This window comes from Gopherus evgoodei, chromosome 1 (genome assembly GCF_007399415.2).
Source record: "Gopherus evgoodei ecotype Sinaloan lineage chromosome 1, rGopEvg1_v1.p, whole genome shotgun sequence".
Lineage (NCBI taxonomy): Eukaryota > Metazoa > Chordata > Testudines > Testudinidae > Gopherus > Gopherus evgoodei.
Genome location: NC_044322.1, coordinates 149,323,847 through 149,342,548, shown reverse-complemented (window position 1 = coordinate 149,342,548; position 18,702 = coordinate 149,323,847). Strand labels below are relative to the sequence as shown.

At 40.7% G+C, this 18,702-nt stretch overlaps 1 protein-coding gene across 11 annotated transcripts in view; it reads left to right on the top strand.

Annotated features, from left to right (window-relative positions):
• Nucleotides 1-18,702, top strand: part of DMD (dystrophin) — a 1,715,077-nt gene that overhangs the window by 1,259,900 nt on the left and 436,475 nt on the right. For all 11 annotated transcript variants that reach the window (XM_030575515.1, XM_030575505.1, XM_030575489.1 and 8 more), the window contains 2 exons: nt 5,048-5,259; nt 16,595-16,749. In XM_030575515.1, the coding sequence (XP_030431375.1) occupies nt 5,048-5,259; nt 16,595-16,749 (367 nt within the window). The remainder of the gene's footprint in view (nt 1-5,047; nt 5,260-16,594; nt 16,750-18,702) is intronic.

Here is an 18,702-nt window from a genome sequence, read left to right as displayed (position 1 = left end):
CTTGGAACTGTTTTATTTATTAATTGTGTAAAAACACCAAGAACAGGGTGAGTTTTGACCCTACACAGGGCATATCACACAGATTACATTAATTCTACATGTTCCTAATTTATAAATCACCATAATATCTAGGTTGCTGTAGTAAAAAGATGAAGGGCAAGAATCTGATCTCAGTTACACTGTTGTAATCCAGAGTAGAATTAGGACAATTACTCTAGATTTAGATCATTGTGTAACCTGGTGTGACAGAGTGAGAGTAGCCTGCAACTGACTCTCCATTTGGTAAGCATATCTACATGAGCCAAAATAAGGAGATCAGTAATTAAATACCAGGTGATTAACCAGTCAACCAGGGGACTCAGCTGAAGATGGTTAAAAGAGAGACGGGAGAGAAGGAGGAAGACTGGAAGGGTAAAGCAGCCCAAGTTTTCAGATAGGTGAGATCCCCCCTGTCTGCTCTGTAGCTTGGTAGTAGGTAAAGGCTTAGGAAAAAAGCCGTATGCTGTGGGGAAACAAACACTTGTAAATAAAGCACGTGGTACTGAACTTGCCAATGGTGGTGTGAGGACTGTTTACAGCAAGCAATCCAGGGTGAGGGAGTCCAGCCCTATGACACTGAGCTCATACTTTTAAAATAATTTTTAATATTATTTAGCTCTCAGACCTCCTTAATTCACCCATCCTATAACAGCATAGCTCTTCCTCTGTTGTGTTTTGCTTTACTGAAGCTGTTTGATTGAGGGCTGGAGGTGGATAATCAAACTCCCATTGTATTTCTTCAAAACTCAGATAAATCCCTGGAACAATTGACTCACGGGTGATTGATTTTTTAATTCCACCTATGCACAGATCTCTAGACCTTATTCCCATGGTTGAACTCTTCATGCTCTCAGATTAGGGTCATTGGATGTGGAAAGAACTCATTTTCCCCTCCACTGAATCCCATATGTTCATTGTAACCTGCAGGATCTTATGGGACGGAGGTAGGCAGAAATGACCCTTACTGGGCCTGAGGCAGAATGCTAGATGCCTCCCCTATACTCTTCCTGCTGTTCAGCTGCACTTTCAAAGAAAATATATTAAGTATTTTCTTTTTTTTCCCCCACAAATTCTCTCCTCCAGCCAGGGGAAACCTTTCATAGAGTGATCTTATGCCTTCAGACAAAAACCCAGTATGGTTACAGAAGCCTTTTAAAATATTTTAAAAATAATCTACTTTGAAGGGAACCTTTAAAGAAGGGTCTGTTGGCTAATATTTTTTAAAAGATTTTGCAGTTCTCTGATCCTCATCTGAAATAGCTAGCTCAGTGGTTCCTGGGTAGTAAAGTCTCTGATACAGAGCTGATCCCTACATGTTTTTGTAGAATGTGTGAGCATTGCGAGTGGAGTGTGACAGGGTCTGTTCCCCTTTTGTTTGTGATCTCCTCACTTCTGTCTTCTGTTCACTCTGGGCTTCCCTTTACACTGCCATCACTCCTTGGCCTCCTCACACACTATCCATTCTTGCACCACACCTTCACAATGATAACACCATGTCCCCCTTCCCACCCAGCCAGAAATTCCTTTCTGTTCTCTCCTTCCAGTGGTCAGGCAGGGTGTGCTTCCACCTGGTGGATTTGAGATGGCAGATATTTCCTGACAGGAGCTTCTGGGACACACACACACACACACACACTTTTAACTCCAGCTCACAAAGCCTGAGGGATGTGCCAGTAGCCTTGGGCAGCTGCCAGGAAATTTTCACTCCTACTTCCTCTTTCTTCTCAGAAGTATCTAAAGGAGTTCCAAAGTCTCCTGCTCTTCTCTCCCGCTGCCATTTCCAGGTATATGGCAAGAAGCAGTGTTGAGTGAATGCCTGTCTTGGTGCTGATGCAACCATGTTTGTACCAGGTGGAACCATTCATCTTACACATTCTGGTACAGCTCTGATCTGACCCATCCACAAGTTGGAAAAGGTTCCTGGGTGTTCCAAACGCTTACTGTTTGGCATATACCTAATAAAGGTGTAGCCAACATTCCCCTTCTCCTTAACAAAGATTCAACTACAGCAGTGGTTCTTAACCAGTGGTACGTGTACCCTTGTGGATACACAAAGGTCTTCCAGGGGGTACATCAACTCATCTAGATATTTGCCCAGTTTTAGAACAGGCTAGATAAAAAGCACCAGCAAAGGCAGTACAAACTAAAATTTCATACAAACAGAATGAGAAAGTAAGCCATTTTTCAATAACAGTGTGCTGTGACTCTTTTGTATTTTTATGTCTGATTTTGCAAGCAAGTCATTTTTAAGTGAGGTGAAACTTTGGGGTACACAAGACTACTTTTCCAGACTACTGTACCACTTTCAGGAATCTGATTGAGATTGTATAAATAGGAGAGAAACAAACTCTGAGGAGACATGTTTATTTGCTAACATACTGAGTGGTTTAAATGAGAGCCAAAGGTGAAATCTTGAACAAGTTCAGCTAAAAGGAATTGCCTTTCCTCATTCAAAAGATATTTTTTTAAATGTCCACATTCAAATGAAAGCATCAATTATCATGTGTAAACTTTCTGTGATGAATGGAGGTTTTTTGTGTACTGCTTTTGGGTTACTCTGTAATAATTCAGTGATGCCTGAATTGCAAAGGTCCCCTTTACTTCCTCTTTAATGAACTATCTCTGAAACCTTTTTGACTGCTAGTATTTTATTTGTCACATACGGTATTTAATGAGCTGAAAACTAGCTCAGAAGAGCCAGATGAGTGATCTAAATGTCACAAGTGTTTATCCCATATTTAAATGTTTTCTTTTCTGGGATTAGAGAGTGACCCAATGCATCAAACTGAAATATTTTGCATAGCTTTAAATTATTTGTTTAGATAATAATTTAAAGAGACTCTATTACCTGAACTCTCTCTGGCTCTCAAGCTCTGATGTAATAAGGCATGCACCATTAAGAATATTTTCTTTTGGGTGTGATAACTTATTCCTGAGAAAACAAAATAATAAAGCTGTTTTGAAAAAAATGTTGTTTTCTGAAGAAGAAAAATAAAGACTTTTTGGCAAAAAATTTAAAACTGAAATATTCTGTTCAAAAATATTTTGAGGTACCTCCTAGAGGTTGAGGTTTGGGTGTTTCATGTTCCCAATCTCCTCTACAGATTAGATCCCTGGCTGGACTACATTTCTCATGCTGAACCCCAGCCAGGGAGCGTGGCCCACAAGGGAGAATGGGGACATGAAGCAACTGAACCACAGTTCCTATGAGACGTGGCAACATATCCAAATAAATACATTTTGTTTTTCAATTGTTTGGTTTTGGGACAAAAAAGGAACATTTTCTGTGGCAAGCAGATACAATAGCTAATAATAGCCCACCTTAATTGATTATTCTCATTATAGTTAGTATGCCAACACCCATTTTTTTATGTTCTCTGTGTATATATATGTCTTCCTACTGTATTTTCCACTGCATGCATCCAATTAAGTGGGCTTTAGCCCACAAAAGCTTATGCTCAAATAAATTTGTTAGTCTCTAAGGTGCCACAAGTACGCCTGTTTTTTTATCTGTAGGTAGCAACCCAAATGTGGTGTAGCCTTTCAATACTACTCATTTCAAGTTGGACAGTTTAATATGCTTCAAATCTTGGCTTGCACAAATTATGTAATTTGTGTTACTGCTCTTTCCCTCCTCCTCACAGCCTTAGCCAATCCTTGGTTCATCTTCTGGTTGTACCTGGTCTCTTTTGGATTCTATTTTGTTATTTACATTACTTTCCCGTACTTCTTCCCTCTCATGTACTCAGTCATTCCTTTTCCCACATCCACTCATTTTCTGTCTTCTCCTTCAGGCTGGAGCAAGGGATGCTGAGAGAATCTTCTTTCCCCTCTCCAAGCCTGGTGGAATTCACAGGAGGATTTACAACGCTTCTTCCCAGGGCTTTGGAGCGGAGTCCAGAGCTAGAGCCCAGAGCAGCTCCAGAGCAGTGGAGCTGCAGGTTTTTGCCTGGAGCTGGAGTGGAGCTGGAGCACAGCTCCAAAGCCTTGCTTCTTCCAAGCTAAAGGAGAGGCACTCCTGGGAGGATTTTCACTTTACATGTTTGTGGTGGGGCATTGCTCTCCTCTAGTCCAGAGAGGCAATGCCTTTGTGGAAGCAACCCTATCATGGGTGCTCTGCTGGCAACGTCCTCCATCTGATGGTGCCTTTGCCTTCAGACCATTCAGGAAATTCTCAACCCACCAAGAGAAGGTGGCCTCTGACTTTTAACTATAATGGGGGCAGTCTTTGGGAAAAATACTAAGAGGCCTGACTCTGTGCTAGTTTTAAGCAATACAGATTTCTTATTAATAAAGCACAGCACAATTTTGTTTTCAAAGCTTTGCATATTTTAGGGCTAGGTCCCTTGTCACATCACCAGGAAATTTCCTGATGCCTTTGTGGACCAGTCTGACCTCAGCCAAACCTTGTTATCATAGCTTTCAGTTATCATTAGCCCTTTCAGAACTACATTTCCTCCCAAATAAGGACACATCTAATCCTTATTCTAATAACTAAAATGAAGATGTGAGAAGGTTTTTTGTGAACAGCCATGCATTCTACCAATGTTTGTCTTACCTGGTCAAGAAAGTATAACATAACCATTTATTACCACTTGTAATTAATCTTAAAATGAAGGATAAGATTATAGCAGTCCTCATAGGGCATCTCATCAAAATGCTAGCTTGATTTGGCTTGGTATGAATGAATGAGAAATGTTTCTTTCTCATCAAGGTGACCCTGTTTGAGTATTCTTTACATCGTTATTGAGACAAAAAGCTGACATTTCTGGCTAGATATGCATCAGGACCCACGCTGTGTACCATACTGTGCCCTACCAACCGTTATTTGTTCTCTTTTAATAAACCAAATTTAGTTACAGATGAAAATTGTTGTTTGCAATGAGAAATATTACTTAAATATTTCAATAACTGCTTTTTTTTTTATAAAATCATCTTGAATAAGTCTTTTTTTTCCTTTTTTTTTTTTTTTTTTTTTTTTTTTTTTTTTGCATTTGTTTTTCACCAGTTGAAAAGATCCAGAGCCAGTGGGACGAAGTACAGGGACACCTTCAAAGCCGCAGGCAACAGCTACATGAAATGTTAAAGGAGTCAACACAATGGTTGGAAGCCAAACAAGAAGCTGAGCAGGTTCTAGAACGAGCCAAAGTCAAGCTTGAGTCATGGAAGGAAATTTCTTACACTGTGGAAGCTCTGAAAAAGCAGAACACCGAACTTAAGGTTATTATTGAAGATAGAGAATTTATTGAAATGTCTGATGAAAACATTTCTACTTGATTTGAGTAGTTGACTTTCAAGATTGGGTAACTCAGACCAAAAAAATGTAGCCACAAACCAGGTGATTCCCCAGCCCAAATACTCCCTCCACTCCTGCTAAAAAATAAATAAATAAAATTCTATTGGCTTCTAAATTCTAAAAATGACATCACATAAATTGGTCCTAATTAGCAGAGAGACCAAAGGCTGGGTGATACTGGAGAATGCTCTTTCACCAGTCACTCTTCGAACTGCTGCTAACTAGTTGTACCTGTTCTTTTGGGGCAGTAGGCAAAGTGTTTTTGTTGTTGTTGTTTTATGTCTTTTAGCTGTATATTTGAGGGTAGGCCAGGGCTGGTTCTAGCGATATTCCCATAAATAAGTATGGAGAATATCTGCTCAAACTGGTAGTATCTAGCTTTCTGGTAAAAGCTTAACCACCTTCCCCACCCCCTACCTTTTAAATTGTCCCAGTTCACATAAATAGAAGATTTCACATTCCAGAAATGTCAGTCTAATTAACATTAACATCCATTGTTTTTAATCAATCTCTCCCATTCTATACTTTTGAAGTACATAAACACTGGCTTTTAATTTGCCCTGTGGAAGTACGAAAACACCAGAAATCCTTCATTTTCTTGTTTGTTTTAGGGCTAGTAACTGGTTAAATTTTCTCATCTGAGATTTGGCTTTAAGGGTCATTGTCTGAGATGGATGGATTATTATAAATAAAGGCAATCACTCATTAATGTATTGGAAAGAATTAGAGATTATGTACGCTACTGTCATTCAGCAGAGAGGAGAGACATTTGTCATTGTCTCGTTCTTGAGATAGAATGCTGGCTTCTGACCAGTGTTTGGCTTACAAATAAGTCTCAAAGTAAGTTTCTTAACTGCAAAGGTGTAAGGGAGGAGGGAAAAGTTAGTTGAACAAATTATGTGAACAAGTTCTTAAGTAATTTTTTTTTTAACATTCTCCACCTCAAATTCAAAGTACGCAGGCAATTAAGACGAATGGAAACAGCTATTTTACAAACAGAGTGCCACATTTTTCATTTCTTACAAGCATTTCTTACAAGTACCTCCTGCTATTAGACTTACAAGAGTTACCTTTATAAGAAGTTTACATATCTTAATACAAAATTTAATTTAAATACTTCCTTTACAGGACTCTGCCCTTAGAATATAAATCTTTAACTCAAACTGGTAAATGCAAAATTGTAATATCTATATGAAAATTACAAAATATATGTACCTATAGGTGTTTGTGCATCGTAAACATCCGTTGTTGGGGTTCGCCCCTTTCTGGGGTGGCTGGGAGCCAGACCGCCTCACTACATGGGGCAACAAATGACAGTTCAGGGCTCAGACCTCAGGCAGGGGCTGAGCAACCAGTTCAGTAATTTAAGCCCAGGCCCTAGGTCAGGACGGGGCAACAAGCAATAGTTCAGGGCTCAGACCCTCAGGCAGGGGCTGAGCAGACAGTTCAGTTAGTTAAGAAGCCCAGACTCTTGGGCCTGAGTGTCGGGGCGAGGTGGGAGACTGCCACCCGGGAGTGGAGTGGCAGGGGGGATGCAGGCCCGCCCACTCCTCTGCGTCCCAGCCTGGGGCCCTAACAGCGGCAGGCAGCCTGCTGCTGTGTCAGTGGGGATCCTGGCCGCAACACACTGACATTGGCTCTGGGTGTGCTGCAGCCAGACTAGGGTCGGCTGCCCCTGGGCCACTTCTGTACTCCCCCTCGGGCCCTATCTGGGTCCTGGCGTTGGCCTCTGGGGGGTCCAGGAGCATAGGTTCATCAGGGCAGGGGTTGGGCGGCAGATCTGGCAGCCCCTCCGGGTAGCAGGCATGGGGCAGCTCCAGCAGCTCTTCTGGGTAGCGGGCACAGGGTAGCTCCGGCAGCTCCTCCGAGTAGCGGGAGCAGGGTAGCTCCGGCCAGTCTGGCCGGTGGCCTGGGGCTGCTGGAACTTCCCAATCTCGGGCTCCCCTAGGGACGTCTGCTCTCTCTGGTGACTGGCCAGTTTCTGAGCCCTGGGGTTGGTCTTTTATACTTGCTGCCCTGCGCCTTGACCTCTGGGGGGCGGGCACAGGCTCCTGCGACTCTGCCCACTTTGGCGTCCGTAAGGGCTCGTACCTCTCTGGGGCAGCTGGGAGCCAGGCTGCCTCACTGCATGCATATACTTATGTATAAATAGAACTTGATGAGAAAACTGTTCCAGACCTGCAATCATATTTGATATTTCAGATTGTTCCTCTGTTCCAAATCAGGATGAAACATGAGACCTTTGTCTCTCTCTTTTTGGGGTAAAATTTCCAAGTGTTCCTCACCACTTCCTCCCCAACCTCAGGCAGTGCCAATCACCTCAGTAGTGAGCCAGGATGCAAGACACCCAAATTCTAGGCCCTGCTTTGAATATTCAGTGGAATGTTCTGGGCTGCTGGTTTCTCTCTCTCTCGTTTTGACCAGAAATTCCATCCTGGACTTGAGAAAGTTTCAAGATTAAAGTTTTTCATCAACATTGATGCATTACAACTAAAAGTTTGGTTGATGAATCTGCATATTCTGATGAAAATTTTGTTTTGTCAAAAAATTCCCAACCAGCTCTGTATCCATGAGTGTATGAGAGAACATCTAGTAATCTCATCCATTCCTTCAATAAAACAAAGAGAAAAATTCCACTATTGCTAGTTGTGAATCAAAACCTGGACTTTGAATAACTCTGAAATTTGGAGCATTCAGTGTCCAGATCTGGAACTAAATTTTGCATCTTGACCCCGTATCTACAAATGTTAAAAAATGTATTATAGTTTCTTTATGAAAATCTGTCAGATCATCAAACCAGCAGTTGGGCCTTGCTATACTTTGTGTTCCCCACATGCTGATATAATTGCCTGAGGCTTTACAACCTCAGGCAATGCCAATCACCTCAGTCTACTTTCATTTTCTTGGTTTTGCTTGTCCTCCTTCCTACAATGAAAGGAAATTCACCTCTGGCTGAGGGAGGGTCATTCTGCTCCCTTCCCCCTCTTTCTCTCCCTTTTCTCCTCCCTGTCGCCCACCTCATGATCCCCCATCTTTAAATGTGAAATCTCTGTCTGCCTTGTGATTCCTATTGTGTCAAATCCTGCATACAAGCCTCTCAGATGTGACAGCAATAGCTGTTTTGTGCTTGGCTGAGCTAAGTGTACATCAATTCAAAAGAAAATTGAAATCTTGTTTGAACTTAGCTGATTTTTAGATTTCTTTCATAAAATAGCATCTGAATTACAGGATCTAGAAATAGAGCTGGTCTTCAAAATGAATACTTTCAAGTCTTCTGTGTCCTAACATGCACCTATATTTTGATATCCTATGTCTGAGTGTTTTTAGGATATACACAATCTCTTGTGTTTGCAGTTTTAATAGATTCATTATTCTTTACCCTCAGCATAATTCAAATTACTCTTTCGGTGCATTCACATACGGGAAAATAGGCAGCCAAGCCTGGGACAGACCCAGACCCCCCAGAGTGAAGATCCATCCAGTCCAGATCTATGAGGAGTTTGGTGTCAGGGAGTCTGGTCAGCAAGAGTTTCCCCCTGGCTCAGCTGTCCCATTTCTTGGGCATGATCCAAAGTCCACCGAAATCAATGGTAACAGTCATTGATGGAGCTCTCCTCCATGAATTCATCTAGTTATTTTTTGAGCCTTGTTAGTGTCTTGCCCTTCACAACATCCTCTGGCAAAGAGTTCCACAGGTTGACTGTGCGTTATATGAAGAAATACTTTCTTTTGTTTGTTTTAAACCTCCTGCCTATTAATTTCCTAGTTCCTGTGTTATGAGAAGAAGTAAATAACACTTCCTTATTTACTTTATCCATATCAGTCATGATTTTAGACCTCAGTTATACCCCCCCGCCCCAGTCATCTCTTTTCCAAGCTGAAAAGCCCCAGTCTTATTAACCTCTGCTCATATGGAAGCTTTTCCATACCCCTAATAGTTTTTGTTATATTTTTCTGTACCTTTTCCAACTCCAGAATATCTTTTCTGGTGCACGCAGTATTCAAGATGTGGGAGTACCATGCAGTTATATAGAGAGAATGATATTGTCTGTCTTTTTATCTATCCCTTTCTTAACATTGTTACCTTTTATTGACTGCTGCTGCACACTGAGTAGATATTTTCAGAGAACTATCCACAATGACTCCAACATCTTTCTTGAGTGGTAACAACTAATTTCGACCCCATCATTTTATATGTATAGTTTGGATTATGTTTTCCAACGTGCATTACTGTGATCATAATGCTCCCTTCTGGCCTTGGAATTTACAAATCTATGAATTGCTTGGCAGGCTGGATGCAAGAAAATATGTATTTTTAGTAAGGCTAAATGTAAAGACATGCATCGAGAAACAAAGATTGCAGGTCATACTTACAGGAATGGGGACTCTGTCCTGGGAAACAGTGACTCTGAAAAGGACTTTGGAGTCATGATAGGTAATTAGCTGAGTTTGAGCTCCCAGTTGCCCCCTATAATTATTTGAGTCCCAGGCTCAGTGGATCCTCCCCAGGGGCTGTGGCCACCCACCTCCCAGAACCCAATATGAGGACCCTCTTGCAGCCATCCAACCTGACTTTGTCACACCAGCTATAACTGCACCAATGCCAAATACATAGGTAATATAACTTTCTGACTCCTATTCAATATCCCCATTTATACATGCAAGAATTACATTAGCCCTTTGGCCACAGCATTGCACTGGAAGCTCAAACTCAGCTAATTACCTACGACTCACTGCTCCTCAAAGGTGTCAAGGTAGCCAGTGGACCCTGCCCAAAATAACTCTGCCCGGATACATGAGAAGAGAGAGGAATGGAAGTAGGCCCCGCAGTTGCAAAGAACTCCCTCAGCCAACATCCTCTCCCTGGTGTTACTAATGTCCACTTTGGCCATTGCTAAGAGGAAGTTGATGAGGAGGTCCCGCGACTTTGTGGGGGCACCGACAGGGCGTGAATGTATAAAAAGGTGGGGAGAGAAGTGCAGCCAAAAACATAAGAAGAGATCTTGGAGGGGCAGGAATAGGGGCTGCAGCCTGGCACACTCAAGATAGGCATGTGCCAGGGTGTCTCTTGCACTGCAAAAGGGATAAATATTGGGAACAGAGGTGAACCATGCCAAGAACACACCCATGTTCATGGCCTTAAGAAGGAGTTGCCAACTGATATCCTTGGTGGGCCATAGGGCCAAGGTAGAGTATAGGCTGGCCCCCGGGGTTCCTCACCCTAAACAGATTGCATTAGGTCCTGCCATTTAGTGTCAAGGCGGGGCACCAAGGTGAGGAAATGGAGAGTATGGAGCACAAGCATGTACAGATGTGTCTGTGGCTCAGTTTGAAAGTGAACTGGTTGCAGGTCTTGCAGCCAGCTCGAGGTATATGGGTGGGGTGGCTGGGGAGGCTCAGAGGACAGGGGCCCAATGAAAAGATCCAGAGGGCCCGAGGCATTGGGTAGGTGGGGAACACCCTCCTGCAGGAAGGTCCTGAAAGGCTGATATATTAGCCCTAGAATGTTAAAGCCTTTTTTTCTAGAAGCTGAGAAGTGGTTACCTCAGGTCATTTAGGAACACCTGACTCCAATTAAGTTCTACCTGAGGCCTTTAAAAACCCCTCCTCTGGGGAGAGCAAAGGAAGAGAGAGAGACAAGTTACTGCCAGGTAAGTAGCAGCAGGGAAACAAGCTTTTCCAGGCTGAGAGGCTGTGCTACTTCCCGTATGGGAACAGCCAAACCTGAGTGCCTGCTAGGGAAAGGACTGATGCCCTCGACAAGCCACGGGATGACACCCTGCCCCAGCGAGGAGGCAGGGAAGGGTGTCTCCTTTTGTGTTTGAGATTTCCTTTTTGGTTGGTGAAGGATCACCCCTTAGGCCAGCCCTGGGGCCTACCCTGAAAACACAGCCAAAGGAGCACAGAAGAGGGGAGGCAAACAACTGCCCAGAGTGGGGCCAATTTACCCCAGGTCCCCCCATCACCAGAGGGAGAAGTGCCAAGTCTGGTGAGACAAAGGAGGTGCCTTGCCACACAAGAATTTCGTGTCCAGGTCAGGGTTCCACAGTTTAAGAAGGATGTTGATTAATTACAGAGGGTCCAGAGAAGAGCCTCAAGAATCATTAAAAGACTGGAAAACAAGCCTTATAATGATGGACGCAATAAGCTCTATCTGTTTATCTTAACAAAGAAAAAGTTAAGGGATGATCTGATCGCAGCACAGAAGTATCTACATGTTAATTACAATCTCTTCAGTCTAGAAGACAAAGGTATAACAAACTCTAGTGCCTCGAAGATGAAGCTGGACGTATTCAGACTAGAAATAACACACAACATTTTACCAGTGAGGGTAACAATTGGAACAATTTACTAAGGGTTGTTATGGATTCTCCATCACTGGCAAGTCTGAAGTCACGGTTGAATGGTTTTGTTTTATTAGTTTCGAAATAGTTTTTCTAGTTCAAACAGGAGTTAATTCAGTGAAGTCTGGTGGTTTGTTATACAAGGAAATAGACTAAATGATAACAGTAGTCCTTTCTGGTCTTGTAATCTATTCTGTTGATAAGACAGACTGTGATACTGGTATTGCCGGCATTTATTGTTATATTTTTAAATTAATGGTGAAAGAGAACAAATACCCCCTTTATTCTTCCTCTTTGTATAACAAATGGGATAAACACATACGGTTAGAACACTAGCTAGAAATCCTATAAAGCATTAGTTTTACTTTTTGAATGGGACTTTCAAAAGTTTAAAAAAGAGACTCACTGTTTGCTGCCTTTTTGGCTCAAGGGACAGGTAATCTACTCCTCCTCTATTTCCGTAGAAGTTTACTTACCCTTCAATAGTGCCTTAAGTAGGGTGACCATACATCCTATTTTGGTTGGGACAGTCCCTTTTTTAAGCCCTGTCCCAACCATCCTGACTTTTTTGACAAAAGTGGGCACGTGTCCCTTTTGCTCTTGCTGACTTGATCAGTTGGCGAAAGCAAATGGGACAAATGCTGACTTTTGTCAAGTGGAATACAGTGCAGAGGAATGTGCGGTGGGGGTGAATGGTGATGTTGGCCTCTTGCAGGGTTTCAGCAACAGCCTTTTGTGGGGCGAGGGAGGCAGGGTTCCAGTGACACCAGCCTGGGGTCAAGGAGGTTCTTGGGCAGGTGGTTCAGCCCAGCCCTGCGTCAGGGACGGTTCAGGCCAGCCCTGCACGATGTCCCATTTTGCCTTTGAGAAATATGGTCACCCTAATCTTCAGGGAGAAGGCCAATGTGTGAGAGGGCAAGTAGTGCCAAGGCTATTCCCCTGCCTGCCCACTTCCAATTCACCTGTGCAGGAAATGTAGTAGCAGTCCCACTGAGACTGCTCTCGTACCAGGGACACACTAACAAAGTAGCCTTATCCTCTCCTACTCCCTGCACAGTGCCTCAGGCAAGGGACAGTCTTGCCTTTAGTCACATACTATGTGCAACAGTTACCTTGTCACTTGCTTTATAATGTCACCCTTAACTGTTTTGCTGCCGCCTAATATTCCAGATATGGACCAACTACATAAGATGAAAGAAATATACTCTTAGTCTTGTTTTATGGATTATACCAGAGTTCACAATGTACAATTCTAAGTGCAGTGGACTATTATAGGACTGATGCCCGCAGCTGCACAAAACTGAAACAGAGGACCAGCGATGAATGGTTATACCTCCTAGACCAGCTAACTAGCTGATAACATTGAGAGAAGGAGTGGGCAGTGGGTCTGCTTTTCCAGACCTGGGTTATATAAATATTTAATGCAGAAAGTGACATGCTCCAAATTGTATGGTCCTGTACATACATACATATTGCTGTATCTGTGCACAGTTTGTTTTATTCCAGTGGGTAATGCATGGATAGAAAGAAAGGCCCAGTCTCATTTCCTTACTTGTTTTTAATTAAGGACCCTTAATTACCTAGACTTTCCCACTAATAACATAGCAAGTAGTTTCTACTAATTAAATAAAATTAAAAATATAAATAAGCAGCATGATTAATGTGCATTCTTAACTCTTTAAGCCTGTTAATAAAGTCAGCAAATTCAAAAGATGACCCAGATGAAATAAGAAGAATGCTTTAAAAATGTCATAATGAAATTAAGATAATAAGGCACTTCGAATACTTTTTTCTTTCTACTTTTTCCAAAGTAGATGGAAGAGAAATGGGGCCTGAAAGAAAAAAGAAAAAAAAGAAGAAAGAAATTGTATTCCATTAGTTTAATTATACAAATTCATTACATCAAGTCATGTAAGACAGAAAATAATGGGACTCTGTTAGGTTGGGCTATAAACCTTTCACTGTAACACTTTTCTCTCCGTCCCTTTGAAAAGTATAGAGTAGGAGCAATGACTTAAGCATGCACTCTTCAAAGTTGTTGAAAAGATTAAATACTCATTTCCAGTAAACTGGAAAATGCAAATTGTTTCCTCAAACAGAATCCCCTGTACTCTTCATTTATGTTCTGAATGATATTGTTCTTTGGTAATGTCAGGAATTTAATAGATTAATCTTGAAGTTAATGGTGAGAATCGACACTTTGAAAGTAGCATTGTAATGGGTCTGTCAGCGTTTTCATTAAAAAGCCTGCTTTGTAGGGGTTTATAAGGTCATTTAAATTCACAGAGGACTAGCAAAAGGTATACATTTTCCAAGTGAAGGTTTACAGGCCATTAGTCCACAATGTGGACAGACTGTTTTGGTAATTTTTGTACCTATAAAGCAAATGTAAAATATTCTACTACAGTATTTTTGGTTGGAATACAGCAACTATGTATGTATGATAGCTAGTGCTTTATAACATTGTTCTACTGGAAAAATATTTTCCAAAAAGAATAAAGTATGTGCATGGTGAAATTCTTACAAATGTACAAGATGGACAAAGTCTGCAGCAAAAATGAAAAAAAAAAAGCCACTAAAGAACAATAAAGTAATAACAATAAGCCCAGGCAAGAGCATAGTTAAAATGTGGTCTGAGCTTTGGAGTAGCTCCACTAACTGAGGTTGTCCATGGGATTTGCCAGAGCAGCAGGTACCTGGCTGCCTTGACTGTGTCTTCTCCCCAGCGAATGCCACCTGTGTTTGGGGATACAGTAGTAGTACTGTAGTAGAAATGTAGTAGTGTTTGGTGCTATGCTCTGGGTACCGTAAGTGGAAGCAGGTAAGACCCGGGGCTGAATCCAGCCCACAGTATTTAAAATTATGAGGTATTCTGTCTTCTTGACAATACGTAGTCATGAGTGAGTGAATTAAGAAAAAATGCCCAGGCATTCAGTTGTTTTGGATAACATTGAAATGTAGCCTGAACCGTCACTCATCCTTCAATACAACTTTTTGAAGGTTTAAAAAACAAATTATTGGGCTCCTCTTCCCCATAGCTACCAGCCACTGCCTTTTACTTGTTTACCTGTGCAAACCAAGTTCTCTTTGTGGAGGCAGGTAGTTACATTGTTGTCTTTCTAGTTTCTAAGGACAGATCACCTTCAGGATAGCAGGAGGAAGTAATCTCTCACCTGGCCAAGGTTGCTTCTCTGCTGCTCTGAAATGCAGAAGTTAGATAAAGAGAGATCTCTTGTTTTCCTGAATTTTATAATCTTATGACACCCTTTGAGTCTTATCTTATAGAGACATCCCAAATGCCAGTATACCTTAAAGAAATAAGAGAATCTCTCCTAACAGGCAACATATTGGATCCCACTTGAATAGTGCAAAGACTATTTCCGTAAGAGGAACCCTGACAGGAGGGCCACATCCTGTAATTCTCCTCTTCCCAAGTCAGAGGGTCATACAGTGCTCAAAGCAGTTCAGAGGAGGTACAGCTTTTTTTGTGTGGATGGAAGAAGCTAGCCCCAGTAGGGACTCCCTTAGTGGTTCAGATAAGTATTAAAACTTTTGTAAGCTTATCCAGAATGAACCTGCAAACTTTAAAGTGAGCAATCTCTACACTATGTTTGATGTTTGTTTATTTAACTTGACATTCAGACTTCTTTCCATCACGCATCAATCTTGACAAAATAGCTTACTTATGATTAGCTTTGTGTGAAGACTCTATTAGTTTATCAAAACCAGATTTCAACATGAACATCACTTTGGGGGAAGGGAAAATCTATATTCCTGAAGCTTTTTTCCTATTTGAAAAGGAAGTCAAGCCTCACTTTTCATTTTCTGCAGAAAGTTTCTAATTTATACAGCCAGCTACTGATTCTAATAATCCTTCCGTTAGAGTTTTTGGCAAATTATAATGTACTTTTGCACTCACATTGTCGAAGATGGTTGGTAACCTATAGATTTGCCTTGCCCTAGGAGCTGATCATCTGTATTGTTAATGCTGTTTGATTACAAATAATGGAGGAAACATGGATGCACACAGTATTTTACAGATGTTGGTTATGACAAGCAGACAAACAGGAAAAGCATATGGAATTTGGTTCCCCATTGCAACCAATGCTCCAATCTCCTGGTCTGCTTTTCTAATGACGAAGGAATTTTTAATTAGCAGATCTAGATATAAATTAAAATGAACACAGAATTATATTCAAAATTGAAAATGCTTTCTTAAAACTATTTCCAGAAAAAATGGGAAAGGTAATTGGCATTATAATAACTTACTGTTAGGTTTAACAATATTCTGTGTTGATATATGCAAGTTTAGTACTGATCCAGTAGATGGCACTAATTACATAAACAAATCATTCTTAATAAAGTGAAAAAATTCAACAGGCATGTTATTCGTCCAGGCTTTGGTGTTATGTCACATTGGTTTTTTTGTTTTTTTAAAAAGGCCTGGCAGTATGTTCTTTTACTATGTTCTTTTTCCTATCTCCCCAGCATAATGAATTCACCATCACAGAGATAAAAATAGTCAGCATGCACAATAATTTATTCAACTATTTATTTCTGAGAAAAGAGCTATTATGATTCCATTCACTAGTGTACCAATTTTGGCTGCCACATTTTATCTTGCATTGAAAATTTTGTTGGTTAGTCCTGTCATTCGCTTGTTGGTAGTACTGCAGTCCTCTTGTGTCCCATAACTTTAAAAACAAAAAAAAATAATTTCTGGCCCTAACAATCAGCAGATGTGACAGATGCTGTTTCTGTTATTACCAGCAACCAGAAGATTCTCTCTCTCTCTTTTTTTTAAATCGTGAAGGTTGTAAAGGTTTAAAAGTTCATCTACTTTTTGAATATTCAAGGTATATTTTTAAGAGAAGGTGAGATTCATTCTTTTATTTTGTTTGTTTTTCCCCCCTAGCTATTTTCAAAAGAGCTGCGGCAGTGGCAAATACATGTGGATGTGGCGAATGACATGGCACTTAAGCTCCTCCGTGATTATTCAACAGATGACACCAGAAAAGTAGAACTGATGACAGATAACATTAATACCAGTTGGGCTACCATTAATAAGAGGTACAATACCATTTCTAGCACTAACATTGTCACTGAATTGCATTGATCTACTTTAACATTTAATGTAGTAATTAGGTGGCAAAATGGAAGGGAGGTCCCCAAAGAAGCCGGTGACTCCAACTGTTTTTTTTCCATAGATGATTATCTTTTAAATGACATTTGAGGGCAGCCACTCTGACATGAAACATTAGCATTTACCAGTTTTAAACTGCTTTTACATATTAACCAATTTTCTAACTTTAGTTCATTGTGTTTCATAAAGTTCCACAGATATTTAAAGTGAGAGGGTTTTTTTTTAGTTTTCTAACTACTATCTCAGCATCTTAATCTCTAGACAACTGTAGACAGTGCTATAAATTGAACATGAAAATGACACATCCTACTGAAACATACTTCACAGTAGAAGCATTATACTATATCTGTGAGAAGAATCTACAGCCAAGATTTTTTTTTTTTTTTTTTAAGATTAGATTGTTGATTAAACCATTCAGGACTACATTTTGTAGTCTCTCAATGTTTGGTATAGCTACTAGTTCATTACCAAAAGCTATGTTTATAGGCTGCGACTAAGTGTGAATCTTCCGGTATAAAATCTATACAAGAATTTTTTTGCAGGATAAAAATGATTTTATTTAAAGTGGTAAAACTCAGATTAGGAGGTTTATATTGCTGTACATTAAATGGGATACATAAAAAATTAAGTTGGAGTTACTTCAACTGGTTTCATATCTAGGATTAAATGTTATCTCTTATAACCAAAACCAAAATTGAATGAGTTTTTAAAATGTTTTTAATTAAAGTTCATGAGCAAGGTCAGCAAAGAAAACTTAGTTAAATATGCAACAAATTCAGGGAATTTGCTTGCATAGTAAAAGCTACTTAAATCAGCAGTGACTAGAGGAATTCATTCCCTTTTTCTCTTTACTGCTTTTTTAATTAATTTGGTATTCATATGCCTCCACAACAGTTCATTTTAACAGCATTTCTGTTGCAGCAGAACTATTCCCACTTTAGCTCCAGTTGAAGCACAAAAAAAGACAGTATCAGTGGTCTCTAAGCAGCATAGTAATCTGAAAGGTTTACTGGGGAGAAGTACCACAGCTAATATATACCATGTATTTTAAAAGTAAAAAGAATTTCTGTGGGCATTTCTGACCTTACTGTTGATGACAGCCCTTTTCCGTAAAAGAGACGTGTCTTGTGATAGATGTGCTCTGAGAAAGCTGTAAAACCATACAACTTGGTCTCATTATCTTCCTTGTGTTTGGGGGGTGCTTGGGACTCCATGAGAAGGGCTAGATGTCTGAGGTTCAGTCCAGAAAAGGAGGAAGTGAAGCTGGTAGGTGATGGGGAAGCAAATGGAAGAATTGGAGGGGATTGTGTCAGTGCTCTGAATTAGGGAATTCTCACACTTATGACTGACTCACAATTCTGAGGTCTTGCAGATGTTTAAAATATAATACTGCATATTTTGTTGGGCTTTGATAAGCTTCTCAGGCATGGCACCTCTTCAGGGGAGACAGACCTGCCCTACACCCATGAGCTGAATGGGATCAAGCTCCAGGCAGATGCCTAGGGGCAGGGCTCCAGCTCCCAGAGTCATGTGGCATCAGAATCTCAGCTTTTGTTTTTTAAAAATATTGCTTCCAACCTTCATGGTTGTGAAGAAAATCTGGAAAATGTGAGCCAAGTATAACTGGTATGACATTGTCTGCCTGAACTGACAGACAATCTCTATCAGAAGGATGAGCAACAACTGGTAGAGCATGAGCTTCCAAATACCTGTAAATCAGAACAGATATTAGCAGCTGTTAAACCGAACTAAGAATGTCGACATAAGGGGGTTTCACCAATTTGACTGAATAGATTTAGACACCAGTTTAGTTAAATTAGTGCAATTTTTGTTTATAATCAGGGCTATAGGTAACCTAAATATAAGTGTAATTTCTGCTT